General features: G+C 48.4%; 1 protein-coding gene across 2 annotated transcripts in view; it reads right to left on the bottom strand.

The window, feature by feature from the left end:
- TMEM259 (transmembrane protein 259) overlaps nucleotides 1–14,039 on the bottom strand; it is a 135,205-nt gene that overhangs the window by 46,537 nt on the left and 74,629 nt on the right. For both annotated transcript variants that reach the window (XM_078670678.1, XM_078670679.1), the window contains exons 5-6: nucleotides 1,494–1,616; nucleotides 1,192–1,292 (exon numbers count right to left, since the gene is read on the bottom strand). In XM_078670678.1, coding sequence (XP_078526804.1) covers nucleotides 1,192–1,292; nucleotides 1,494–1,616 — 224 coding nt within the window. The remainder of the gene's footprint in view (nucleotides 1–1,191; nucleotides 1,293–1,493; nucleotides 1,617–14,039) is intronic.

Genomic DNA, 14,039 nt, shown 5'->3' with positions numbered 1-14,039 from the left:
AGTGGATTGCCCCTTGCTCCTGGAGGTGTGGGAATAGCTGGGAATATAATGCTACAGGCTGCTTGGTGGCACACCTTGGTTAACACTATGGATAAATAACTGCTCATATAATGGGCACATACTATGGCTGCCTTTATAATGCACATTTCTATGGGTTGCTTTTAAGTGGCATGTGGGTGGACTGCTCAGAGTACATACTATGTTTAGTTGTGCACTGCCCAGATTCCGTGAGCTGCTTCTCGGGCACACTGGGGTGCCGCCATTAGAGCATTTACTGTGGCCAGTTGCCCAGTTCTTTTTTCAATGGGTTACTTTCTGCCACAACAGCTCAGAACAAACACCACATCTAGCTGCAGAATGCCTATTCTTAGGTGGGTTTCTCCTGCCACACCTGGGAGGAATGTCAAATGTCAAAGGCTTTTGTATAGCGCAACAATTCACCAAAGGAGGTCTCAGGGCGCTTGGCAGAAAGGAAGGCATCAACCTTAAAGGGAGCAAGAATGTCTAAGTGGGGAATTAATTAGGGAAGAGCCAGGTTTTCAGACCGACATATTAATGGGCCAATCACATCTGCTCCTCCAGCTTTCCATGGTGCCTACCAGAGGATGCACCATGGACGGCTGTGCATTGCCCATTCGTTTGGCTGCTACTTGAGGTATGCGTGATCCCCTCAGACATGTATCTTGGCTGCTCCTATTGTGTTGGTACTTAGATCGATAACCATAATCCTGAGAGGCCTAAAAATAATTTCCATGTCTGTATCTGTACATATGAGTAATTTATGGAAATCATAAACCATACGTTTATTAAAAAAGGAAAAGGTGCTAGCTAAGGACGCAAATTAAACTTTTCCAAAGAATATGAAAAGCTTGTGTTAAGGGAAATCAAGTATAATTTCAATAACGCATACTTTAATGTTTGGAACACTATAACTCCAATTTAAAATAGGTATTTAAAGCAGATATCTGAACGGTAATAAGTATTTTTATAGCAACCACAAGTGAAAATAAACTTTAAAATACACTATTTGATCTCCCTGAGCCTATTTTAAAATACACCGGATGACTTGCTTCAGTCACACCTATTCATAACAGGGGAGGAAGAATGTGGCAGCAACATACTTCCAATAAGTAGTTCTAATTAACCTCATTGAAGAAGATTCCCCTCCCCCACCAGCCACATCATACTTACAAAGATGACCATGATAACAAAGGCAGCCAGATAGGACGTCCTTGCCATCCACATGCTGACAAAACGGTAATGTTCCCCAGAAACCACATTACGCAGGAACCCTGGAATTGAACAACAAACCACAGTTAAGTCTCGCCATGTTCCGAGACACAGCATCACACAAACATCTTGTCAGGAAAGCCAAAAGTATAGCCACTTTCATAAAAAGTTGGATAGAAGCGACAAAACAAGGCTTGCACATCTTTTCACAGTTACAAGTTGCACAATCACTTTGTGTGCTATTATCTTTGACACCCAATTACCTTTGTTCTCCTCGTTCTCGGCCAGTGCTTTGACACTAGACATCAGGATGTCATCGTAGCCCAGAAACTCGTCCAACAGCAGGCGGCTGAACCGATCCCCAAAGCATTGATCTCTGGTGGGGTCTGAAGGGAAAATGGAGATAATGAGTACAGCAAAGGCTGGAGGCAAGGAATGTGCGCAGCAAATGAGAATGCAGAGAAGAGACATTGGGAAGATAAGATTGCAAAGGTGGTACAAGGGGCACTAGGAGGAGGAGACAAAATGACCGAAGGTATAAAGTGCATGAGGAGGATGAGACAACATGTTGGAAGGTATAGGAAGGAGCAATAGGAGGATGTGACAAAGTGTAAGAAGGGGGGACTAGGAGGCCGAGACGACATGACTTAAGGTAGAAGGGGCACTTGGAGGAAGAGACAACATGACTGAAGGTAGTAGGGGCACTAGGAAGATGAGACGACATGACTGAAGGTAGAAGGGGCACTAGGAGGAAGAGACGACAACTGAAGGTAGAAGAGGCACTAGGAGGAGGAGACGACATGACTGAAGGTAGAAGGGACACTAGGAGGAGGGGACAACATGACTGAAGGTAGAAGGGACACTAGGAGGAGACGACATTACTGAAGGTAGAAGGGGCACTAGGAGGAGACAACATGACTGAAGGTAGAAGAAGAGACTAGGAGGCTGAGACGACATGACTGAAGGTAAAAGAGACACTAGGAGGAAGAGACGATGACTGAAGGTAGAAGGGGCACTAGGAGGAAGAGACGACATGACTGAAGGTAGAAGGGGCACTAGGAGGAGGAGAGGACATGACTGAAGGTAGAAGAAGGGACACTAGGAAGATGAGACGACAGGACTGAAGGTAGAAGGGGCACTAAGAGGAAGAGACGATGACTGAAGGTAGATGGGGCACTAGGAGGAAGAGACGACACGACTGAAGGTGGAAGGGGCACTAGGAGGAGGAGAGGACATGACTGAAGGTATATGGGGCACTAGGAGGAGGAGACGACACGACTGAAGGTGGAAGGGGCACTAGGAGGAGGAGAGGACATGACTGAAAGTGGAAGGGGCACTAGGAGGAAACAACATGACTGAAGGTAGAAGGGACACTAGGAGGAGGAGACGACATGACTGAAGGTAGAAGGGGCACTAGGAGGAGGAGAGGACATGACTGAAGGTAGAAGAAGGGACACTAGGAAGATGAGACGACAGGACTGAAGGTAGAAGGGGCACTAGGAGGAGGAGAGGACATGACTGAAGGTAGAAGAGGCACTAGGAGGAGGAGACAACATGACTGAAGGAAGAAGGGGCACTAGGAGGAGGAGAGGACATGACTGAAGGTAGAAGGGGCACTAGGATAAGACAACATGACTGAAGGTAGAAGGGGCACTAGGAGGAAACAACATGACTGAAGGTAGAAGAGACACTAGGAGGAGGAGACAACATGACTGAAGGTATATGGGGCACTAGGAGGAGGAGACGACAGGACTGAAGGTGGAAGGGGCACTAGGAGGAGGAGAGGACATGACTGAAGGTAGAAGAAGGGACACTAGGAGGAGGAGAGGACATGACTGAAGGTGGAAGGGGCACTAGGAGGAGGAGACGACATGACTGAAGGAAGAAGGGGCACTAGGAGGAGGAGAGGACATGACTGAAGGTGGAAGGGGCACTAGGAGGAGGAGACGACATGACTGAAGGAAGAAGGGGCACTAGGAGGAAGAGACGACATGACTGATGGTAGAAGGGGCACTAGGAGGAGGAGACGACAGGACTGAAGGTGGAAGGGGCACTAGGAGGAGGAGAGGACATGACTGAAGGTGGAAGGGGCACTAGGAGGAGGAGAGGACATGACTGAAAGTGGAAGGGGCACTAGGAGGAAACAACATGACTGAAGGTAGAAGGGACACTAGGAGGAGGAGACGACATGACTGAAGGTAGAAGGGGCACTAGGAGGAGGAGAGGACATGACTGAAGGTAGAAGAAGGGACACTAGGAAGATGAGACGACAGGACTGAAGGTAGAAGGGGCACTAGGAGGAGGAGAGGACATGACTGAAGGTAGAAGAGGCACTAGGAGGAGGAGACAACATGACTGAAGGAAGAAGGGGCACTAGGAGGAGGAGAGGACATGACTGAAGGTAGAAGGGGCACTAGGATAAGACAACATGACTGAAGGTAGAAGGGGCACTAGGAGGAAACAACATGACTGAAGGTAGAAGAGACACTAGGAGGAGGAGACAACATGACTGAAGGTATATGGGGCACTAGGAGGAGGAGACGACAGGACTGAAGGTGGAAGGGGCACTAGGAGGAGGAGAGGACATGACTGAAGGTAGAAGAAGGGACACTAGGAGGAGGAGAGGACATGACTGAAGGTGGAAGGGGCACTAGGAGGAGGAGACGACATGACTGAAGGAAGAAGGGGCACTAGGAGGAGGAGAGGACATGACTGAAGGTGGAAGGGGCACTAGGAGGAGGAGACGACATGACTGATGGTAGAAGGGGCACTAGGAGGAAGAGACGACAGGACTGAAGGTGGAAGGGGCACTAGGAGGAGGAGAGGACATGACTGAAGGTAGAAGGGACACTAGGAGGAGACAACATGACTGAAGGTAGAAGGGACACTAGGAGGAGACAACATGACTGAAGGTACAAGGGGCACTAGGAGGAGGAGACGACATGACTGAAGGTGGAAGGGGCACTAGGAGGAGGAGAGGACATGACTGAAGGTAGAAGGGGCACTAGGATAAGACGACATGACTGAAGGAAGAAGGGGCACTAGGAGGAGGAGAGGACATGACTGAAGGTAGAAGGGGCACTAGGATAAGACAACATGACTGAAGGTAGAAGGGGCACTAGGAGGAAACAACATGACTGAAGGTAGAAGAGACACTAGGAGGAGGAGACAACATGACTGAAGGTATATGGGGCACTAGGAGGAGGAGACGACAGGACTGAAGGTGGAAGGGGCACTAGGAGGAGGAGAGGACATGACTGAAGGTAGAAGAAGGGACACTAGGAGGAGGAGAGGACATGACTGAAGGTGGAAGGGGCACTAGGAGGAGGAGACGACATGACTGAAGGAAGAAGGGGCACTAGGAGGAGGAGAGGACATGACTGAAGGTGGAAGGGGCACTAGGAGGAGGAGACGACAGGACTGAAGGTGGAAGGGGCACTAGGAGGAGGAGAGGACATGACTGAAGGTAGAAGAAGGGACACTAGGAGGAGGAGAGGACATGACTGAAGGTGGAAGGGGCACTAGGAGGAGGAGACGACATGACTGAAGGAAGAAGGGGAACTAGGAGGAGGAGAGGACATGACTGAAGGTGGAAGGGGCACTAGGAGGAGGAGAGGACAGGACTGAAGGTGGAAGGGGCACTAGGAGGAGGAGACGACATGACTGATGGTAGAAGGGGAACTAGGAGGAGGAGAGGACATGACTGAAGGTGGAAGGGGCACTAGGAGGAGGAGAGGACAGGACTGAAGGTGGAAGGGGCACTAGGAGGAGGAGACGACATGACTGAAGGAAGAAGGGGCACTAGGAGGAGGAGAGGACATGACTGATGGTAGAAGGGGCACTAGGAGGAAGAGACGACATGACTGATGGTAGAAGGGGCACTAGGAGGAGGAGACGACAGGACTGAAGGTGGAAGGGGCACTAGGAGGAGGAGAGGACATGACTGAAGGTAGAAGAAGGGACACTAGGAGGAGGAGAGGACATGACTGAAGGTAGAAGGGGCACTAGGAGGAGGAGACGACATGACTGAAGGTAGAAGGGGCACTAGGAGGAGGAGAGGACATGACTGAAGGTAGAAGGGGCACTAGGAGGAAGAGACGACATGACTGATGGTAGAAGGGACACTAGGAGGAGGAGACGACATGACTGAAGGAAGAAGGGGCACTAGGAGGAGGAGAGGACATGACTGAAGGTAGAAGGGGCACTAGGATAAGACAACATGACTGAAGGTAGAAGGGACACTAGGAGGAGACAACATGACTGAAGGTACAAGGGGCACTAGGAGGAGGAGAGGACATGACTGAAGGCAGAAGGGGCACTAGGATAAGACAACATGACTGAAGGTAGAAGGGGCGCTAGGAGGAGGAGAGCACATGACTGAAGGTAGAAGGGGCACTAGGATAAGACAACATGACTGAAGGTAGAAGGGGCGCTAGGATAAGACAACATGACTGAAGGTAGAAGAAGAGACTAGGAGGAGGGGACAACATGACTGAAGGTAGAAGGGACACTAGGAGGAGGAGACGACATGACTGAAGGTAGAAGGGGCGCTAGGATAAGACAACATGACTGAAGGTAGAAGAAGAGACTAGGAGGAGGGGACAACATGACTGAAGGTAGAAGGGACACTAGGAGGAGGAGACGACATGACTGAAGGCAGAAGGGGCACTAGGAGGAGGAGACTACATGACTGAAGGTAGAAGGGGCACTAGGATAAGACAACATGACTGAAGGTAGAAGGGGCGCTAGTAGGAGACGACATGACTGATGGTAGAAGGGGCACTAGGAGGAGGAGACGACATGACTGAAGGTAGAAGCGGCACTAGGAGGAGGAGAGGACATGATTGAAGGTAGAAGGGGCACTAGGAGGAGGGGAGGACATGATTGAAGGTAGAAGGGGCACTAGGAGGATGAGACGACATGACTGAAGGTAGAAGAAGAGACACCAAGGAGGTCAAAGCCTAACATAACCCCAAAGTGCTGAGTCCCAGCTGAAAAATAAGGACCATGCAGTCTATTGTTTCAAGATTTGCTTCTCCCCAATCCCCCAATCTTTTAGGTCCAACAAACTCAACCCACTTCCCCCGTCCCCCAAATTATGGTTCTCCACCGGATACCTCCACTGGACTTGTATGCTACTTAACGGTTCAGTTTGAGTCACACAATGCATCACAATGAGGAAATATAAAGTCAGATCTTAGGTCTTACCCGCCTCAGGGACATCAACCCCACCCACCCCCAACATTATCACAGCGCAATTGGGTGGCTCTATTAAGGCTTTCAGTGTCCGACTTACATACAAGATACAGGCTGCACCTCTGGCAGTTTATGGAGAATACAAGCATACACCCTTATTCCTCTCCTGATTTGAAGCCCACAAGCTTATTACTCAAGGGGCATTGGTCAGGGAACCCCTCTTTATACACAAACCTACACTATAGCCCACGATTGAATTGTTTCGTATTTACAAAGGGAACAAGAGTGAAATGTAAATGTTTCTGGTTGAAGAGGAAAGCTGCATGTGCGGCTCAGGTAGTATCACAGACAACTATTGCTATCATCTGATGTTTATTATTTCAAGAGCCTCTTGCTGAGCGATAGCAGCTCCCTTGTGTTTAGCAAACTAGCTAAGAGCTGTTCCCTGAATTCAGCACTGTCGCTTGATCAATGTAGGCTTCTTGGCAGAGCGTCCTGCTACGGCAGGTACAATTGGGAACAAAACAGCTTTGGGGGATGGATTACACTGCTATCAATCAGAAAAAAAGTAGTTGGAAGTTAAAAGCAGCAACATCGAAGTGGAAGAAAATTCAACTAATGAAGAAAGAACAAAGCACTCATGGGGAACAGATAGCAGCTGGTGCAAGGAGAAGGACAGACAGGGCAGATCAGGTGGGAGCACAACAAATGCTAAATTCCAGAGCAGATTAAACATCCCTGCTAGGGAAAGAGGAGAAGTAGAGCTTATTGAGGAAGTCAAGGCAGGGCACGTGTGATCAGAAATGATAACTCAGAGGAAAGACAAGAGCTGTGGGAAGGAGTGAGGTGATAGACCGGAAATACTGAGGAGGGTGGGAGCAGAAACAGGTCGGAGCTGGTGGAAAGCCAACTAATTGGTGCACAATAAATCACGAAAGATGACACTTATAAGAGCAGATGAAGAAGGTGGGATCATCACACAAAGAATGCAGACTGCGCAACCATGCCACGGAGTGAGGGGGATGGATGTAACAGAAATGGTGAGAGCACTAGAAACAAATGGTACACGTGGGAACAATACAAGCATCTGTGATGTACTGGGAAGGTGCAGCACCAAACACACATGAATGCATTCAGCTTAGCTGGGCACCCTAAGCAGGTGGCACATGAACAGTCTGAGAACCAACAAAATGAGGGGAGGAGATGGGGAGGGCAGTTGAGAACAGCAGTCCAAGCATCAGACAAAGATCACACATGGGAGCTTCAACATTCTGGATCAAGGAGTGAAGGGACGGATGGGCGGGGGCATGCGGTTACTGAGTGGGTGACAAAGTAGGAGTGAAGCAGAAGATAAAATGAAGAGATATTCCCCATACTGTACAATTGGGTGGTAGCTATACATTCAGGCTTTCAGCTAGAATAATGCAACAAAGAGGGACATCACACCTGGGCAAGAAGGGTTAAAGATTCATTAAAAACAACAAGAAACCTGAGCAACCAAGGCTAAATCAGTCTTCTCTGTCCTACAATCACTCCTCAGCCTCCTAACTATTCTATCTCAAATGTTTCCAAAGGCAACTCAAAGGACTGGGGGTCATCAGACCGCAGCCTGTTTTAAACATGTGCCCTCATATTTAACTTGATTACTGCCCAAACTACCTAATAAACAGCAGTAAAACACTTAAAGGAACAACAGAATGTAATAAAGGCAATATCAACTGCAGAAAGAAAAAGTATGCTTTCAACAGAACATGACGGCAAAATGTAGCCTGATAGGCTTACTTTAGGCAAAGATAGAAGAATACAAGAAGGAACCTGTCCCTTTAAGAACATGGGAGAACACCATTCGAACAATGCACTGTACCAGTTGCCTTTCTGACTCAGTTTTTTTTTCTGGTACACCAGACAAGGATCTTGGGGAACCTCTAAGGCTTATTGCCCTTAAACTGTACCATTTTCCCGTCAGAAATATTTTTTATAAGCGTCACAACGTTTTTATCACCTGCTTTTGATTAAAAGTTGTTTTACGCATATTCTGGCTGAATTTCTAGTATAAATTTCTCCGCTCTTCTCGAAGTGCGCTTGATGTGGCAGGGCACTGCTGTAACTGGCATCCACATGGTCTGCGTATTGTGTTTGCCCATCCCTCATTCAGTCTCTGAATGAAACATCTGCAAGAACATGTCTAAGCAAGATGGCCGCGTAATCACACTCTTGGGAGCTCCAGCCAGTCTTCCTCATTATCCGCCACTATCCTGTGGCTACGAAAGCCATACATCACCCCTGCATGCCTGCTCTACACCCCTAATTCCTGTCCCGCGTGCCAAAGGTTTTTTTTGCGAGCTGGAGCCCCTGTGCCTGGTGATCGAATAAGTGCAGATGAAGCCACGGGCCGGGCACTGGGCCTCGTAGGTGTGATCTGCTTAGCAGAGTGCACGCAAAGAGAGCGTAGGGGACAACAAGAGCTCTCTCCTCGCACAGTGTGCAGAGTGCCACTGCTTAGTAGGAGCTAAGGGGGCCGATGTGGCCATGAGGCGGACTTGGGGAGACAGATCGCTCCCCTCTGCACGGCAGGCCTACTTGGTAAGACTACTGGCTGTGGGGACAAAGAGTGCTCCTGCACTGGGAGAGACTGGTGACACTAGATCCTCCCTGCATGAATTGAAGAGCTGGGTGCGCTCCTCGGGTGAGACCTTTGACGAACTAGTGGCGAGCTGGGAGGCTGGTTATGGCTATGCCATTAGAGTCTTGTGAGGCGGCCCCGAGACCTCGACAGTGACGAGCGCACAATCATTTCGAAGGCGCTACACAGATGACCTGTTGCTAAAGAGGGCTGGAGCCTGTGTTCCTATAATTGTTCTCCAGACAAAGTGATTTGCTGCAGCTTGCCTGGAGCTGCATGTCGTCTGAAGGCCCTGTTTTTTTTCTTCCTTTGATAGTCCTTGGATGGGAGAATGCTGCCTATAGTGACTTTTAATTTGTATCTTTGTGCGCTGGAGTTACTATGCAGGATACTGGTTTGACCTGACGGAACGTTAAAGGTCTCCAATTGTGTACCGGATAGCCGTTAACAGTTTTGGACCCGCAGGGGGCACCATGATTATCTGAAAAACAAAACTGAATTGGGCTAGCATGCACATTTTAACTGTTAGTTATGCTGCTCTCTGTCCTCTCTGCTTCTTACATGCTTTAAAGAAGCAAACAGGTATTGGCGCGGTACTGACCCTGCGTTTCCTGATGTCACCTGGGGTGTCACCTGTCCTGTATATCTAGCGCTGCCCTTGCTGACCCTGTGAAGAGCGCTGAAGTAATGGAGGGGGTTGCTGCCTTCGGAAGCGCTATATTTGCCTGAACTGCAGCACCCTGAACTGAATGTTATTAGACCTGCTGGTCTTGCCCCCACCTCGTGTGGGCCAAAGCGCTATAGCCCTGCACCCTGCTGTCTGTGAAGCGCTAGAATCCTGGGCGTGATTCCTGCCTGAAGCGCTATATTCTGTGGTGCCCTTCAGCAGCGCTACCTGGAATGAACTGTCTGCCGAGCGCTACCTCTGCTGTGAATTGCCTGCTATATCGTAGCGCTGTGAATCCTGAAAAGCGCTATCCCCCTGAAGCGCTGTGTCACCAAGAACTTCTGTGGCTCTAGAAGTTGCTGCCTTCTGAAGCGCTGACTCCCTGCTCCCCCAACACTCCTTTGCTGTCCCTGTGAAGAGTGCTGAGGTACTGAAGGGGGTTGCTGCCTTGTGAAGTGCTGTACCTGCAGGGTGCTATTATCTAAACCTGATTGCCTGCTGAAGCGCTGTCCCCAGCATTGCCTGTGGCCAAGCGCTGTCATGTGAGGAACTGAGGTAGTGCCCAGGGAAGCGCTGTAATTTCACCAAGCGCTTTCTTGAATGTCCCATAGAAGCGCTGTAATTGTGCCTCCAAGTGCTCTCTTGTAGGCCCCAGAGAAACGCTGTATTTTTGACCTTAAGTGCCCACCTGTTGGCCCCTATGTGCCTCTAGTGACGTGGAGGCCATTAAGTTACTGTTTATGCCTGAGGACAGGCTTGCCATTCATTAACTGTTTGGGCCCTGGTTCCGGCGTAGGCCTAAAGACATACTGAGTTCACCTGCGATGGCTTAGCCCTGCATAGGGGAGTCCAAGGCATAGTAAAATGCTCATTGAGAATGCTTTACTGAATTGCTTATTGAAATGTTCACCTTAATTAACAGAAATGTTTTACTAGTCTAAAGCAAGGCCTGTGCTTGCTTAATGAGATGTTGCTCTCTAGCAATGAGTAATGTTCTATTTATAAGTTACTTAATGAAATGCCTATGCCTGATTCCTTCCCTGTAATGTTTACTCCTGATTAGGGGGATGTTACCTATGATTGGGGAAGAGTTTCGAAGTGGTTATTCCTGCTTGGAACCAGGATTATTCTGAACTATAGAAGTTTTATTACACCCCTGCCCCAGTGTTATAACCTCTACTTATTTACAGGATTACTCTTGGGTGCTGAAAGGTTTATGCCTGCTTAATGTAGGAATTAGAATGTTGATCCTGGCCTGGGGGTGGAAACGCCAACAGCTGCATAATGAACTGTGTCTGCTGACTAATGAAACATTTATTCATGTTGGTTGAAAGGTGGAGCACATGCCCACAGTTATGGAGTGAGGTGCTCCTTGCTTTAAAGAAATGTTTACATTTACTAAAAGGCTTTACATGCATAAACCAAGTCATCTAAGCTCAGGCTTGCCTGTTAAAAATGGTTATCTCTGCCTTGAAGAGTTGTTAACTGTTGATTGCTGAGTAGGGGAACGTTAATGCTATAAGGATATGGTTACACTGCCTAATGAGATGTTTTATCCGCAGTGGCGTGTTTTTATTCCTGCCATAGGAGTTTCATTCCTGCCTAAGGAAATGGTTAATGAAATGTTTTACCCTCAGTGAAGTGTTTTACTTCTGCTAAACTGATTATCTCTATTGCAGGAAATGTTTTACCTGTAAGCTCCTGATTAATAGGGGGAAGGCCCTGCCTGTTCATGCATCAGGTAATAGGATGGTGTGTGATGCCTAAAGAAATACTTTATGCCTAATGAAAGGTGTTGACCTCATTTGAGGCAATGTTTACTCCTGCCCAGGGAAGGGTCTCATACCCCTGCTATAACAGAGATCTACTTACACCTGCTCAATATAGGGATTTCTACTTCCCTGGTGGAATGTTGGTGTAGCCCTGATACAGTTAAACCTGCACAAGGGGATGGTTACCTAGATTGCAATGTTTTCTCCCAGTTAGTGCTGGCTAATGCAATGGTTAGCTGGGCCCAATGAGAAGTTCTCCCAAAGGGATGCCCAACCTTGTTATATGGAATAATTATTCTTAATGAAATGTTTAATTCCTATTACAGGAGGAGAGTTACGTCCACATACTTTTGTGACAAATGAAATGTTTCATATTTAAGGAAATGTTTGAACTACACTTAACGAATTGTTTATTCCTACAGCGGGGAGAAGTTTCTGTTATGGAACTGTCCCTTTGTTCACCTGAGGAAATGGATATTGATGCTTAATGCAGTGTTGTTCTTATGACTTTGAGATGTATTCCTTTCAGGTACTGACCAAGAAGCAAGGCGTAGGTCGGGCCTGTGTCCCACTAAAAATGTATTTAACTATTTATTGATCCAATATTTAATATTTATTGCAGAACTGATATTTATTCATCCAATATTGATTGCAAGTCTTGAGATACATGTATTTTAAATGAATTTATGATTTCCCTGATCCTGCTCTATCTATCTGATTATTTATCTTAATACACATTACTTGTTTTTATACAAGCTTTGGAGTGGAGTCATTTATTGCGTGCCCAGGTTTCTGTCTCAGTGTGAGTGTGTGCTGCATGATCGCTTAACACATGTGCTTCCGGATGCCTTCCCGCTCGTGCCATGCTACCCTAGGGGACTGGTGACCCCAGTTCCAACACAGACCCACAGCAGCTAGCTGAGTGGAAGGAAGGTAGGTGGGATTTGCTGGAAACATGGGATCGCTTAGCTAAGTTTGTCCGTACTAGCTAGAGATAGTGCCTCCATAAGGAGGGAGATAAAGCTAGCACAAAGCTTGTCGTGCTTCTCCGCAGCGAAACGCATTACACACCCATGGTGGGTGTCAGCAGGAGATATTCACCCAACAGGGTATCCCAGAGGTCTTTTCTGCGAATCTCCAAAAAGGTATATGCAGCACCAGCTGAGTCCCTGCCATTGGTGGGGGATGTCTTCCTTACTGACTTACTTTAGGCCTCCCTCTCTGGTGCAGATTGGGACAAACTGGATGCACCTTTAACCAAGGATGCGATAGGCCCCAGATGGCAATGACCTACAGGCTGTATTGTACCAAAATCAAGCTGGTGCTCCTGCGGATCGCTTAGGATGAGCCCTATGGGGATGGTCTGTTGCGCCGACTATGCGGGAGGCACTCATTGCAATGTTGCAGAAGCCAGATAAAGATGTTGAAGAGGTAACTTCCTATCACCACCTTTCGGTGCTAAGTGTGGATGTCCAAGTCCTAAGTAAAATCTTGCCATCTAGATTGTTGGAGCACTTACCGCAGTTGGTGCATAAGAACCAATGTGGCTTCATTCCACGTCGAAACACCATCTGTAACCTGCGGAGGCTGTCGCTGGTTATACACAGTCCAGTATTGGCGGACGACCACTATGCTCTGGCACTGCTTGATATAGAACAAGCGTTGAACTCCCTGGGTAGCGCTACATTAAATGGGTGCAATTGAGACTGAAAGAGCTGTCGACAGGCCAAGTTGGATCTTTTTGCAGAGAAGAATGTGGGACCCTATACAATTTAATTTAAAATCTGGGTCGCCACTTGACCCTTGCCCAGCCAAGCTGTTGGGTAAGTTGGCGGAAGTGATCAATCCACTGGCGAACCCTCTTCTGAATCTTTCGTTGAGTCAGGGAGTGGTCCCGCCAGCCTGGAAGCAGGCTATGGTCATCCCGCTGCTTAAAAAACCGGGTCTAGACCCGAAGGTCCCAGCCAACTACAGGCCGATTTCCTTGCTGCCGGCTCTCGTAAAAATTCTGGAGAAACATGTTCAGTCGGTGCTCTCCAACTTTTTGGAGACCCACGAGATCCTGCATGATACCCAGTCTGGTTTCCGCTCAAATCTCAGCACCGAGACCGCGCTCCTTGAGGTTTCTGAAACCATTAAAGGGGTGTTGGATACCGGGGGCAAAGTCATGCTGGTGTTGTTGGATTTGTCGGCGGCTTTTGACACCGTCCCCCATGATGGCCTTCTCACAAGACTCTATGAGATTGGTCTTCGGGGGACGGTGCTCAGCTGGTTTTCTTCCTTTCTAGCTGGCCGCCGGCAAACGGTCTGGACATCGCCTGACACCGCCGTGATGCCGCCTTTGGGAGTCGGGGTCCCTCAGGGCTCTATATTGAGCCCGACCCTCTTTAACATCTTCATGACCCCTTTGGCGGCGGTGGCGAAGTCGTTCGGTGCCCGGATCGTATCTTATGCCGACGACACCCAGCTCCTCTTTTCTTGTAAGAGAGGGGCAGACTTTGACGGGGAGAGTATCCGGGATTGCCTTGGGGCTGTGTTCACATGGTTCCAA

Source organism: Lissotriton helveticus, chromosome 12 (assembly GCF_964261635.1).
Source record: "Lissotriton helveticus chromosome 12, aLisHel1.1, whole genome shotgun sequence".
NCBI lineage: Eukaryota > Metazoa > Chordata > Amphibia > Caudata > Salamandridae > Lissotriton > Lissotriton helveticus.
This window is presented reverse-complemented; position numbering and strand designations above follow the sequence as displayed.